The sequence below is a fragment of the Sorex araneus genome, chromosome X (assembly GCF_027595985.1).
Source record: "Sorex araneus isolate mSorAra2 chromosome X, mSorAra2.pri, whole genome shotgun sequence".
Classification (NCBI taxonomy): domain Eukaryota; kingdom Metazoa; phylum Chordata; class Mammalia; order Eulipotyphla; family Soricidae; genus Sorex; species Sorex araneus.
Genome location: NC_073313.1, coordinates 232,053,372 through 232,068,601, shown reverse-complemented (window position 1 = coordinate 232,068,601; position 15,230 = coordinate 232,053,372). Strand labels below are relative to the sequence as shown.

General features: G+C 36.9%; 1 protein-coding gene across 2 annotated transcripts in view; it reads left to right on the top strand.

The window, feature by feature from the left end:
* Positions 1–15,230, top strand: part of SATB2 (SATB homeobox 2) — a 206,940-nt gene that overhangs the window by 152,211 nt on the left and 39,499 nt on the right. For both annotated transcript variants that reach the window (XM_055123353.1, XM_004601255.2), the window contains one exon: positions 13,399–13,596. In XM_055123353.1, coding sequence (XP_054979328.1) covers positions 13,399–13,596 — 198 coding nt within the window. The remainder of the gene's footprint in view (positions 1–13,398; positions 13,597–15,230) is intronic.

Genomic DNA, 15,230 nt, shown 5'->3' with positions numbered 1-15,230 from the left:
CACTCAGGCCTCCTTTTACAGGCAGCTTTAAGAAAAACTGAGGACCACAGTCTGAGAACTTGATTCAAACTGCTTGTACTCTTCCTGTTGACTTGGCACTATGGCTGTTGGAAATAGTGATGCCTCTAGCCTCCCAAAATAATTCAGGTGGCTGATTGAAAGCTGTGTTTGCCAGTTGGCACAAGCTTAGTTAACTATATTTTTCATGACTCCTGAAGAAATCAATTGCCCTGATTTTGTAAAATCAGGAGGAAAACATAGTTCTGGCAATTAATAGGCCACAGGGTGAGATTGAGCCTAAGTATACATAAAGTACTTTGAAGATTTTCTTTTTCTTTTTGGGACAATGACAATGATTAGGAATCTTATTGTTAGTAGTTGGCTAGGTTTTCAAATGAAGATTGTTTTTTTTTTTTTAAATTGGTGCTGCTATGCAAAGTGAACCTAATTAATACTTTTAAAAAGGATTTAAGATATTTCCTCCATTTTGTAAGTATTAGCATTCACTTGATTGAAAGCAGATTAAGTGAAACCAGTTGTGTGATTTGGTACCTTGATATGTATTTGGTATATGTCCATAAAGTATATGACTCAGAGTGGACTTTAGCCAGTACACTTAACCTCTTCAAACTACCATTGGAAATGACCACGCCCAGTTCATTTGATGAGGATAGTGAAAAAAGATTTCCTTCCTTCTTTCCACCTTCCTGTATACATCCTCCTTCCTTTTTATTCTCTTGGAGGACTCAGATTACTGGAATGTGTGAGGAACCAGATGATTTGCAAGGACTCTTTCTTCTTTTGGAGATTAAATGAGGAGAATTTTTAATTAAGAACCTCTTGTGAACTGATGTTGGAACTAGACTCAAAACTAGACTTGGAAGTTGAAAGCCCATTTTAGAATTCCTAGTAATTCCTTCCCTCCCATAATTTTTTTTAAAGAGAAAGGACTTCCATGAAACGTTCATGTTTTGGTGTGTACTGCTGTCATAAGCTCTTTAGATTACTACATTACAGTGTTTAAGTACTAGGCACGTTTGAATGAGTACTAAAAGAAAGAATTTTAGAGAGTATGGTGGACCTAGATGGTGCCTGAAGGCCAGAGGTGCCAAAAGAACTGGAATAATAGGTGGAGGCAGTTCAGCAAAGGAGTTTAAAGCATCTCTAACCTTTGCAGTTTTGCCAATCGTCCTGTGGTTAATAGGGCTACTGGAAATCGTGTGTGTGCTTTCTTGTGCTTGGGTTATGCCAGAGTGCATTGGAAGGGTCCGAAACCTTGTCTTCAAGCTCAGCACCAGCTCAGTTACAGCTCCTATGTTATAACCAGACCACGCCTATGTCCGGTTTTTTAGAGTTGCCTCTTTGAATTTTGGCTTTCATCATGGAACAGGTATCAAAGAAAGAAAAGCGAAAATGAGAGGGAAAGGTATGTTTATGCACATTTTCTTTTCCCCATAATTTTCAATTTAGAAATAATTGTAGTTTTTGTGTATGTTTGTGAATTCTGAGGAATATCTTGTTACTCTCTGTAGCATATAGAGATTGTTGATGTTTTTTTTTGGGGGGGGTCACACCCAGCGATGAACAGGGGTCACTCCTGGTTCATGCACTCAGGAATTACTCCTGGCGGTGCTCGGGGGACCATATGGGATGCTGGGATTCGAACCCGGGTTGGCCGCATGCAAGGCAAACGCCATACCGGCTGTGCTATTGCTCCAGCCCTGATTGTTGATGTTCTTAGAGTAGGATGGCTCTTTAGTCATGAATGTTCTCTTTGAAATAGGAGCCACAATCTGAAAACAGACATTTCTGCATACCTTCATTGTGACAGAGGCCCACACAGCAGTAAATAGGCTAGTAAATAGCCATGCAGCTATGAGAAAAAAATTGCCATGGGGATTTCTTATCCCTGAATAACTTCTTCCAATCTCCCTACACTTGTAACTCAAAATCTGTGGATTTATTTTCCTATTTCCTCTAGTAGTAGTTTATCACATGTTGATGATAGATGGAAATTGAGGGCAGGAGCAGTATGGTGACCCATATGCACTCCCGCTGCTATCTTCTAGATAATCCTGGTGCTTTCTGACGGTATCTTCAGCCATATTTCTTTTCCTTTCTTCACACACTAAGGTACTTTCTCACATTCTGCATGTTGCCTCTCCTTTTTTTTTTTTAAAATTCAATGGTTTAGCTCATGGGATTCTGAGGATGATCTGAGTTGTTTTTCTTTTGAAAGGATAGTGAACCTTTATTATATGTATGGGCTCAATTCCACATTGTGACTGTATTTTGGCTGAAAATAGGATAGTTGATGAATAGGAAAGGGACCCATTTTAATTGCTGTTCTCCACTTGATTAACACATACACACATACATACATACATACATACACACACGTGAGCAAAAACCTCAGAAGGGCAATTGTTACTTTTTCTTTTACTTTTCTTTATTTTTTTCAGGTGAGAGTAGACTTTCTGTCTACATTAGAAAGCTAGAGAAAATCTGAATCATAAAAAAGAGGAGCTAAACAATCTATTTGTAAACTTCCGGTGATACTAATCAAAGTGCTAAAACCAGACAGACTCCACTAGAATTTTTAAAAAGGAAATGACTTGGAATTAATAAAGACCCAGAAGGTGTCTGATGAGATGATTGTCAAGATGTTGTCATCTCAACCAAGATTTAATGATCCCCGACAATTTTGGAGTTGCATTTTTCCCCCACCATACAGATTCGCTCCCCACTCCCTGCCCCCATCCCCACCACCCCTGCCCCAAGAAGTTAAAGCAACCACTAAAATCAGGAATGGCAGAGTATTGACTGCTACTTCTAAAGTAAGAGAGGAGAGCAACATCTGATCCCACTGCAGAAGAGAAGATGAGTTTGGCCTATAGCATACAATTCTATAACTGTTCCCCTCATAGAAATTGTGTTCAGTGGCTAGAAACAATAATGCTTCAGATAGGGTGCTGGCCTTGCATGCTGCCAACTCTGGTTCAATCCCTGGCACTGCATATAGTCCCCTGAACACCACCAGAAGTGATTCCTGTGAGAAATTGTGTTCTCCATGGTGATTGGGTTTTAGTATGTTCTATGCTTCATGTCCATGAGGATTTGGTACTTTCTGTATACCTTTAATTCCTTGTCACTATGTTCTTACCCCAAAACTTAACACATTAAGTTTTTAAAGTAGAAGGCTCTTAGGCTTTTATATTATAAATACATATTTTATGGACATTGTTCTCTCCCCACTCACATTATTATTTTTTACATTTTATTTATATTATAATAGTTTAGGAAACATTGCAGTAGTACTAAAGCTTACAGTATTGATGTTCAAAATTACTGCACCTTTCTACTACCAAAGTACCTGAGATACTCCATCTCTATCACTATGTTTCCTTTAGTCTACGTCTCCCACCCGCTACCCCTCTTAATCTCTCTGCTTGCTAATTTGAAGTTTGTAATTTAAATTCAAGGGTTTGTTATTGGATATTATTCTTTATCCTAAAAAATCTCTCTTTATTATAGATTGTCTAATTTGTTTAATGTGTTAAATGATGTAAAATACATAGGCTTCAGTGGCAGGTCCTTTTAAAACAAAGCAGAAAATGAGATAGACAATCTTGCATAAAAAAATAATGAGTATATTTGACTTGTTCCGTTTATTGTTCTTCACTATGTAGTTGATCAAGTTCAACTATTTTCTAATATATTTTTTCATTCAGTCATTGGTTAACCATGTTAATCTTTGCCTTCAAGTCATTTAAAAATAAATTTAGTTTTAGGCCACACCCAGCTGTGCTCAGGGATTACTCCTGGCACTGTGTTCAAGGCTCACTTCTGGCAGCTCGAGGGACCATACGGGTTGCCGAGGTTTGAACCTTGGTTGGCTGCATGCAGAGCAGACTCCCTCCTCGCTGTAACTACTGCTCCAGAATATATGTATATTTTAAGGAAATAACTCTGGGACTGGAGAGATAATATAGTGGGTAGGGTGCTTGCCTTGCACATGGCTGACCCAGGTTCAGTTCCCCAAGCCCCAGCAGGAGTAATTCTGAGAAATTTCTCAACATTCCAAAATTTAAACTAACAAATGGGCAATTGTTCCAGTAATGTTAAAGAGTCATAGTGAGTCCCTAATTCTCTTCCATTGCCTTGAAGTATGACTCAAATAATTTTACTTTATGGAGAGATATGCATAATGAATTTCATTAAGATCTCAATTTTTAGATAAACCTCACAATGAAGATTTTAGTTCTATCATCAGCTCCATAATAGGGATAATGCTTCTTGTTCTCACACCAGCCTTATTGGGATTATTAGCTAGTTATTGGTGAAGTTAATTTAAAAGTTCATATGCAGTTCTTAAATGTTAGATACCTTTAGCCATCACTAAATTTATGTACTAATTTTAAGTACTTAATTTTATTAATTTATGTACTAAATTTATGTACTTAATTTATGTACTAATTTTAAGTACTTAAAATACTTTAAAAAGTACATAATTAAAAATCTTTAGCTATTACAAAGACCCTTGACCTTTTAAAAATTATTTTTATCATTAGTTTTATTATTTTGCCTGTTATGACATAGCACCTTTTGAAATTTGTCTGTGCCACTGAAGCAAATAAGTTTGATAGATGGAAGCAATCTCTCCAAATACTTATCAGCCCCTTGTAAAAAAAACATTGAATTAATTTGTGGTTTACAGCTGGAAAATGTTAGTGCCTCTGTAAGACTTCTACCACTTTGCTTTAGAAAATGTTTATTCATCTTCCTTGCAGAGGGCTACAACTAGAGTGAGGAAGTTTGCATTCTGGAATGCGATATTTATGGAGGAACACACCTTCTGATTCTTGCTTCTTGAATTTTGTGTTCTAGTTGCTTTCTTGCCACACCTTAATGCCACTCATAATTTTCTAGAGAAGTATTATTTTTGGATTCTGTTATGTATGTCACCCAAGTTATAAGCTCCTGGGACAGTTTGGACAATATATATTATTGTATCATAGGTAGGCTAGAATTTGGAGTTGGTAATTTGGATATAGAATTAGAAATAATTAAGTTGTTTCTGTTGATATTTTAGCTCAGTACATTTTGGTGGTATATAAGGGTAGAACAAGGTTCCAGATTCATGTTTTTTGGCAAACTTGTACAGCTTTTAGAGATACACATTTCCATATATGCATTTACTATGTATATATTTATATGAAAACATTCACATTATTATATTTAATTAGGGTATGGAGGACAACTAGATTTTATGAAATCCCCCCTTGCCTGGAGCCCTCTGTAACTGTTAAGGAGTTGTTCTGAAATAAAATTTCTATTACTCTCAATTACAGATTCAATCTTTACAAACATATCCATAGAAATGTGAGGCATGCCCAGAGACAGCTGAAAATTGTTCTCAATGAAAATGTACTTAGTGTACTTAGTGTAAAATTTTGAAAAATGTAAAAATGAAGCAGATCATTTTTACCTACTACATTCAAGGCATACAAATTATTAACCTTGAACTGTGACCAAATGCTCAGCACAAATCCTTTTTCAGGTTTAGATGACCTTCTTGTCAGGTATTCATTGAAGCCTTTGACAAGTTCCCCCTTGCAGTTAGCCTTTTATCCATTTCAGTTTTCTTGATTAGGTTATCTTGAATCATTAGGGGGCTTATTTATTTTAATAGACACTTATTGGATTCACGAAAAGAGAATTCGGTGACTAAGAAACAAGAGCTGAATATTATCTGGCTCATTTCACACTTCAGAAGAGTCTCAACCAGCTGAAGAGAAATCTTTTCACAGTTACAAAAGTTTGTTTGGGGACTTTATGTGCTTCCATTTAGAAAGCGAACTGTCTGTGGTTAATAATGTGAATTTTCTTTTGAGACATTCAGAAAACATTTCCTTTTGGTTACATATGCTGACATTTTCTGTATTGAAGATGTGGGTGAGTAAATGGCCTTTTACATCTCTGCTGCAAGAAGCCTTGAATCATTTTTATAAAGAACTGTTCATTTGCTGACTTATTCATTCACTAGAGTTTCTAGAGGGAGAAAGGAGGGGTGTGTGTGTGTATGTGTGTGTGTGTGTGTGTGTGTGTGTGTGTGTTGTACGTTGAATTAACTGTCAGCTCTCTGTTAGGCACATTAGGAGGAGCAGTAAGGACTGACAAGACCGTGCTTTTGAGGTGAATATAAGAAATAGTCATTCTCTTATATGAGATCGGAGCAGACTGTGAACTTGTGTTTGTTGTTGAGCAAGTACTAGTTAGTATTTGTTCTGAAATATTTTGAGAACTAGAAAATTTGTCATCAACATGAAACCTAATTTATTTTAAAAAGAACAAAACAAAATATGGAACAGGGAGAATTTGGAGCCATTACCAGAGTCTTAGGGTAGGAAAATAAGTAACTTCGTTCACAGTGACATTTCAGTACCATGGACAAGAACCCTCTCTTCCTTCTACTTCCCCTCCCCCATCACTTAAACCATATGATTTGGAGCTAAGAGTCAATATCCTATCTCAAGAACATCAAACTCAGACACTGGGCTAAATTATATTTTGAGAAATATCTCCTTGATCATTTGAACATTTTCAGCCTTTGGTACAGTACTTGAAGACTATGGCACTCATGTGTTTTTTATTTGAGAATTTTAACCATTTTTAAAAAATAATTGAAATGGATATTGTCTGTTGTCATTTATTTTCAATCCATAGACACCATAAAAATTTTCATAAAAACAGAAAAACAGAATGTACAATAGTTATAATTATAGGAATATACTTAAAAATAATTCAAACAATTTATTTTAAAGGATAAACATATCTTGAGGATGAACTTACAAAGTATGTATTTTAAACACTGACAGGCCATTTATTATTCCAGATTAGTATCCAACAACATAATTTTACTTTTTTGTTTGTATTTTGGCCATACCAGGCAGTAGTCAGGAATTACTGTTGATGGGGTTGGGGACCATGTGGGATGCTTGGGATCAAACCCTCGTTTGCTGCATGCAAGGCAAATACCCTACTGGCTGTACTGTTGCTTCAGCCCCAATTTATTGTTAATAAAGTAGGATATCTAGACAAAGGTTGTTTTTGCATAGTATTCTATATTCAATGCCCACTTCTCCCATTTGTAGAATGTGCTTTAGTCCCACAAGTTGCTTTTGATTTCTTTTAATCTCATAATTTTTTACTCTTATCATTTCTTTTCTTTTTTGATGAGGTGGGTCAGACTTGGCTATGCACAGGGGTTACTCCTGGCTCTGTAATAAGGAATTACTCCTAGTGGAGCTTGGGAGACCATATGGAATCCTGGGAATCAAACCCAGTCTGCTGCATGCAGGGCAAATGCCCTACCCACTGTGCTATCACTCCAGCCCTGACTTTTATCATTTCTTAAGTTCCTGTATTTGCTGATTACGTTATCTTTGCCTGGCATGTGACCAATCACTTCCTCTTCTCACTTGGTGAAATCTATGTTTATCTTCAGGTTTGAACTTACATATCAGGTTCTGTCCAATGACATTTCCCTGAGCTTTATGGCCTTAATATTTTACTTGTTGGATATTTTAATTACCTTTCAAGCAAAAAGTAATAATGAAAAATAAGTGATGTTTATAACATACCACTTCATTGACTGACATATAATAAATTAGTATTCAGCAGAAAATTATATACTGTATTAATGTATTAAGAGAACTCTGACTCTGTTTGCATTTATATAATGGGTAGTTTAGATCACTCCACATTATCCTTGCATCAAAGCATAGAAAATCAAAAATTAAATCTTTGAAAAATTTGATTGAGTATTAGTATTATACAACAATAATTATTTGAACTTGAGGTTGTAAAACCAAACTCTTGGTTAATTTCTGTGCATCTTATTTTGGTTAATTTCTAATAATTTAAACCTAGTAGGCATTTATTTATTATCATTATTTATAAGGAATAATACTATGCCATGAAAATGGTAAAATGAGTATGAGCTCAGCTTTCCTCTTCTAACCTCTTTAAGAAGCTACTTTCCTGGGGATGACTAAATGTATATCAAAAATGGAAAATATATCAACTGATGACATACAAAACCTCAAATTATGGATAGGTAAATAGTGTGCCTTAAGGAATAAGCAACTGATATTTGTAAGAAATCACATGAGACCTATCAACTGAACTACAGCCTTTTTATAAAAAATAGAGATTTGCAGATAAAGACATTCCAGCCCAGGGAGCAATGTATGGAAAAGCTTGGATTTGGAAAGGTACCATGCATGTTCAGGTATCATGGATGAATTACAATGGCTGGAGCACAAAGTCAACAAGGAGCTGATGAGAGATGTGACTATAAAAAGAAAACAGGAGCAGGTCTATGATTCTTGTTATTGAGTAAGAATATCTGCTAATACTTCTGAATTGTGAGCAAGTATTATTTTTTTATAGTCATTAAATCATCGATGAAACTATTGATTTGATAACAGATAAACTATGGGATATTGTTCATCTTGCAAAAGGAAATAATGGCACATTTCTTCAAGTAGTAAGGATTCCTACTACATTTACAATACAATTTGATTTGCAAATTTAGATTGACATGAAACTTTTAAGGAATATATGGATTGTTAACAACTTCAACCATGACTGCTGTGAGTGTTGCCTCACCTGTGTTACTGGAAAGGAAGGTTAGAGTTGTTTTTTCTACTAAGGGGAATACATTTGTTTAAGAGGCTGATGAGATGTTAATAGAAATTATTTGCTTATGCAATGAATGCTTGGGAACACTTTAACCGTTGATTGCAAAGGGTCCATCTGTGTTTCTTTTTGGAAGAGTTTTAATCATGTAGTTTTTGTATATTCTCTATTTAATTGCCACATATATTTTCCAGTGTATGTTTCAGATAGCCTCTGTAATTTAAAAACTTTTTATTTTGAAGAAATTTATTTTAGAATCATAGAAATATCACAAAATAATAGTTTCCACATATTCCTCACCTAGTTTTCTCAAATGTTAACCTTTTACATAACCATACAACACTGATCTAAATTAAGAAGTTGAAATTATTTCAATATTATTATTTAAACTAAAAACTCCATTTGAATTTCATTAGTTTCCCCACAAATGTCCATTTTTCTGTTTAGGATTCAATCCAGGGACTATACTACATTTAGTTATCATTTCTTAGTTTTTTTCTTGCAATATGAGCATTTCTCAGTCTCATTTTATGTTTATAGTCCGCCCCTCTGAAGTGGTGTTGGAAATCATCGGCTATTTTAGTGAACATCTGTCAATTTGGGTGTGGCATGCATGGTTCAGTTAAGGTTATGTTTTTTTTTCCTTTTTTGACGAGACTACTTCAAATACAATGCAATATTCTTTGCAGTATGTTACAGGGTTCAGTGTGTCATGATGCCATTCTTGGTAATGCTGACCTAGATCATTTGGTCAAAGTAGTTTTTTTCTTTGTATTTGAACACTAATGACTATTTGTGACACTGTCACTATCACTGTCATCCCGTTGCTCATCGATTAGCTCAAGCGGGCACCAGTAATATCTCTTTTTGTTACTGTTTTTGGCATATAGCCACAGCTAGCTTGCCAGGCTCTGCTATGCAGGCAAGATACTCTCTGTAGATTGCCAGGCTCTCCGAGAGGGGTGGAGGAATCAAACCTGGGTCGGCCACGTGCAAGGCAAATGCCCTTCCCGTGCTATCGCTCCAGCCCAACTATTTATGACAAAAAAAATTTAATTATGGGATATTAGACTACAAGCATACTTAGAGACCTTATTACCCTTCTTTTATTAGTTAAATTTCTAGAAGCTCCAAGAGAGTAACAACTTACTTAAAGGTCTTGTTAAGTGATAGAGCAGGAACTTAAGTGTTAGTCTCAAGCCTCCTGATCTAATACTCGTCAGTTTTCTGCCTGTGCTCACACATATGCAATGCAGTTTGCCTGTTCTATCATATTGAAGGAACTAAACTGACTCTATGACTATTTAGCTAAACTTTTGTCAAAACTTAAAATCAGACTAAAAAGGAGACATAGGAGACAGGTATATACTCCACAGTTCATGGTGACCATTCAGAGGTGACCAGTGTTGGAAGTGTAATATACTTCTCTATCAGCATTTTTGAAATGAAAATAATTCTCCTGGAATGCACATATCACATAGGGAATAACAGCAAAAAAAAAACCCTACTTGAGATTTTAACAGAAAAAGGAGATTTGTTTATTAATAATTCATGAGTTCCCATTGAACATGCACGACAGAAACAGTGCTATTCAATAGAGAATACTGTCATCTGTCACTGTTTTATTTGACATTTACACTTTTTTTTTTGCCTGATACTGCAAAACTTTCTTGGATGGTATGCAAAAATTATATAAATGAAAAAAATCCCAATGTGGGGACTCTATCCTTTCTGTTATGGGTTTGCTCACAATTGCATACATGTGTGTTGATGCTACAGCGTGATACTTTCTCACACATTCGTTAGCCACCAAACAAGCTAATAAGAGACCTATTGAGAAAACAGAGATAAGTATCCCAAATGGGCTGGTGCAGCGACCATGTGAATAAAATATGGAGAGTGAGATGGGAAGTGAGGTGGAAGAAAAGATTTCCGGTAGATAAGCATAGAAGTACACAGAGTCAGTGAGTCAGAATGAGGGAAAAGCAAATCATGGCTGCCGTGAAGAAAACTGACAAAAATACATTGCCATTTCAGATGAAACACAAATATTTATAAATGACATCACAGGAGCTTAGCTAGTAAGGAATATCGACATTTAGGAGAAGTTTGAGTCAGGAGCACCTTGTAATTCTGTGCCACTGTAAGGCTTTTGACAATCTTTCTGCTCTGTAGGTTAGTTATTATTTATAAAAATCACAGAACCAGCTGATACATTCATAAGCTAATTATTGAAGCAGCTGGGTACACATGGTGCAATATGTCCAAGGCTGTGAAGTATCACAGATTTCTTGGGGCCTGCTGTGGTGGGGGTGCACTGTTGAAGGCTCCATCCCTTAATCTGATCAGCCAAGCAAACACTTTGTGGGGAAACTAGATTAATAACCCTCTAAATACCATGAATGTGCTTCATCTTCAAAACTGGGTTCTCTTAAACATGCTATTAGCTTAGCTCCATTAGGGATTTGAGGAAGTTCTCCTATGCCCTAAGAACAGGGTCCTGTTGGCTACCTCCCTGTGCCAGAAATTAATTTGGTTTGCTTATGTCTGCACACATGACCACACTTGTGTCTAATCCGCTCCCTAATAGCCTCAAGGTCAAGACCTTGCATGTCAGTGGGCAAATTGAGCACTACACTTCTTAAAGACTGATGGCAGACAGTGCACGGTCCATAACGAGGCCTGTAGTTTGTTCTAAGTGATTGTAATGAGTGTCAATTATTACAGTGTATATAAATCAAATACGGCAATGCATGTTGTGCGAGACATTCTGAGTATCATAAGTGGAGATACCACTCAGCTGTCACCTGTCTTCTTTCAAGCTGTGGTTTCCCACAATGCTGTTCTTTCCTCCAGCAGAACAGCAGGTGCTGTCCTCCTTCAGGTCTGAGTACCTCAGAACCTCATCTTTTAACAGATGTAGGTTTTTGTTTTTATTTTCTGTTAAATTATTGGTCTCCATGCTCTTGCCTCCCCTGGGAGATGTTAAACATACCTGTTTGAAACATTTGAAAGAGTTCACTTGGAGACTTATTCAGATCTGTGAAAAGACAGAGAAATTGGAGCTTATTTTTTCCACAGATGGTTTATTTTCCATTTCAAAAATTCTTTCCTTTGTACAAAGAAACCCTAGAGAGAACACTTTGGGACTAGGAGATTTTTAAGGATATAATTTATTTTCTGATTGGGATAACAAATTTAATAGTTTTCATTTTTTATATATGTTGCACCTTGAAAATCAACCATTACGTATCTCTCAGTAGAGTTAAAAAAAATCCCTATAAAATACTTGGAAAAACATTTCCAACCAAATGATTAGATATCTTGTTTTCATTCTTCCTAACCCTCTAACTCTCCCCAGCTCCCAGTTTATTGCAAGAAAAGATCAGGTCTGCGCAAATGTGGCCTCTCACTTGTAAAAACAAGGCAGTGTTGTGTTACAGATTAGTTTATAAATCCCCAGTGGCTTCACAGTTCAGTGCCTACAGCTGCTGCAGATGGGCTTGGGTTTTTGTCTCTTCGCGGTGCTGCAGCCGGCAGTTGAAGGAGAAAATGGAATGATCAGGTTATTAACATGGAGGCCGCGAGGAAGAGGCTGCACAATGAGAACAGCTGGTGTTGCTGTCTTGGCTGATGCAGCGGAGATAATCAAATCTTGCCTTTTTTTGGGTAAAGGCAGAAGACACAGTGGAGAGTTAGACAAACAACAGCTTATGATATTATATGGGGTTTTTATAATGCATGTCAGTAACTTTCATCTGCTTACTAGTCATGATAGAGAATTTGTTGCATTTGGGGATTTATTTTTTACAAAGGCATTTGTGTTACTCATGCACCTTTTTCAGAAAATTCTTACTCTTTTACGAGATGCATGATGTGGGACAGTTTTTTTTTCTTTTTAAATTAGCAAAGTAGCTTGGAAATGATGGGTTAGAGAGTACTGGGTAAAATATTTTGACATGAGTCAGTGAGCGATGTTGACAGCATCCTCTGTATTATTTTCATATAATCCATCATTATTTGCATTACATTTTCTTTCTCATGCAGTTGTGAATGAGAGAACATCCGGAAGCAGTTGGGAGGCAGACATTTGCAGGTGTCACCCAGCCAACTGCCTACCTTCCTGCAGGTGTGGCTGAGGTGGGAAGGTGATGCTTAAGAGGACTAGTGCCCAGGGCATTCAGGGATCAATCAAATAACACTCTTTTTTCCCATTCCAGTTAAGATTGTTTCCATTTTGTTATAGTTGTAAGACTGTTTCCTTCCTAAAGAATAAAGTGCTATTGACAAACATTTTTCTTTTGAGTTTGACATATTTTAATATGCATTTAATTTTACTATTCTCTTAAATTGAATACTATCCAAATGGACCATTTAAAAGAATATAGTTGACAAGCACTTTCACTGAGAATCAAATATCCGTAATCTTGCTAAGTATTTTTTCAGAGGAAATGTAAATTAATTGATAATCTGATAGGAAGGATGACAAAGTAATTCACGACACTAAAGATTTTTAGGCATTGCAGTGACCAACTATATGCTCAGAAGTTAGCTTTTCAGAATCGCTGGAGTTTGAAAGTATCTCCTCATGTTGTTAGAAACAATTTTGCCTGAGAAATATGATAATCAAGATTTCCTTTGAGCCATCCTGTGCTGCTCTGAGTCTCAGGTTAACTTAAATGACTTTCTCTCCAGGGCTGGTTGTGTGAGCTGCTCCGCTGGAAGGAGAACCCAAGTCCAGAAAACCGTACCCTTTGGGAGAATCTCTGCACCATCCGTCGCTTCCTGAACCTTCCCCAGCATGAGAGGGACGTGATTTATGAGGAAGAATCGAGGCATCACCACAGCGAGCGCATGCAGCACGTGGTCCAGCTCCCCCCTGAGCCAGTTCAGGTCAGCACCTCTTCTCTCCTAATCCGAGCAGGGCTGTGGTGGTAGCGATATGGAAGACATTACCCCAGTTCTTACAGGAAGGCATCTCATGTCATCTTCCCAAGAATAGAGGAGTGTTTTCACATGTTTCACAGAGGGCGCTGTGTGTGTGTGCGTGCGTGCATGCGTGCATACCAACAAATTAATATGGATTTCCTCAAGAAATGTTTCATTAGACTAAAGGAAAAAGGCCACCTCATGAGCTATAGCATACCATTGAACTCTAGTGAACTACTCAGAGAAATAGTGGTGTGTTCTTAAACTTTTGAGTTTTGGTTTCCTTGATTGTAAAAATGGTCTTCATTTGGATTGCATGTTTTTCCTTGCTAAGTGCTGGTTTCATTGAGAGAAATAATAGTTCTTGAAAGTAACTAGAAAAGAAAGTAAAAAGGTTCCCTTCAACTCTTTCTAGACTCTAACGTAATTTTCTTTCAGAGATGTATTAAGGTAAATAGTCCAAGGGTCAAACTTTCATTTTTAAAAATATTTTTAAATGTTATTGTATTTGTATAAAGTTGTTCACAGTCATTTTTTATATTTAATATTTCAAAACAATCTTACCACCATTACACCTATCCATCACCATATTTCAAATGTTTCCACACCAACCCCCAAAACCTGCCCCCAAAGCAGGACCTAAACAATTTATTTTGTATTGTTTTTTATGAATAACCCACTAAAAATGATTCAAAAAATTTCCTTAGAGGAAAGTGTGAAGATTGTTGTATTTCACCCTGGATCCATTAAGCCCTTGCATAAAGTACAGCCGGTAGGGCATTTGCCTTGCACACGGCCGACCTGGTTTTGATCCCTGGCATCCCATATGGTTCCTCAAGCACTTCCAGGAGTAATTCCTGAGTGCAGAACCAGCTGTAACTCCTGAGCATTGCTGGGTATGGCCCCAAAAGATTAAAAAAGGAAAAAAATCTCTTGTATAAGATATTGCTAATGTGTTGTTAAAGTTTGGGCCTTGTGTGCTAATGTATATATATGCATATATATATTCTCTGAAATGGGTTGCCTTCTGCTGCTTTACACCCCATCAAATGTGTGCTACTCTTGGAACATCAGTGATGTAGAGTATGAGATGTTGCATGACTGTGTGATTCAGGAATTCTAAAATTTTAAATACTGTTATATAGCTGAGGTTAATTTAATATGTTTTTTCAACTGAAAGGTGACTTTGGGGTCTGGAGGAATCTCCATGTCATATCATTCTGTGTTGCTCTCTTCCAAGAGATTCATTTGGGAGTTTCTGGATCATTAATGAGTTTATATGGCACCAGAGGCAATTCGCCAGGCATGACTGCCAGGCTACTGGAAACAGGAAGATTTCAGGGAGGTCACACATTCCTGACCCATGGCAGCCTGGAGATTTCAGCCACAAATCCCGCATACTTGTTTGTTTTTTTCCAGCAGATTCACTCATGTATGATTCTCAATCGCATGGTGGCAATTGATTTCTGGAGGTTTTTAGCTACCAGGGCTCTGTTGGGGTGGGGAGGGGAACTCAGACAGTCTCCCTATGGGATTGAAGGGTCACCCTTTTAGAGCAGTGTTCTTCATCGCTTCTCAGCCTTTTGACTTCAATCAAG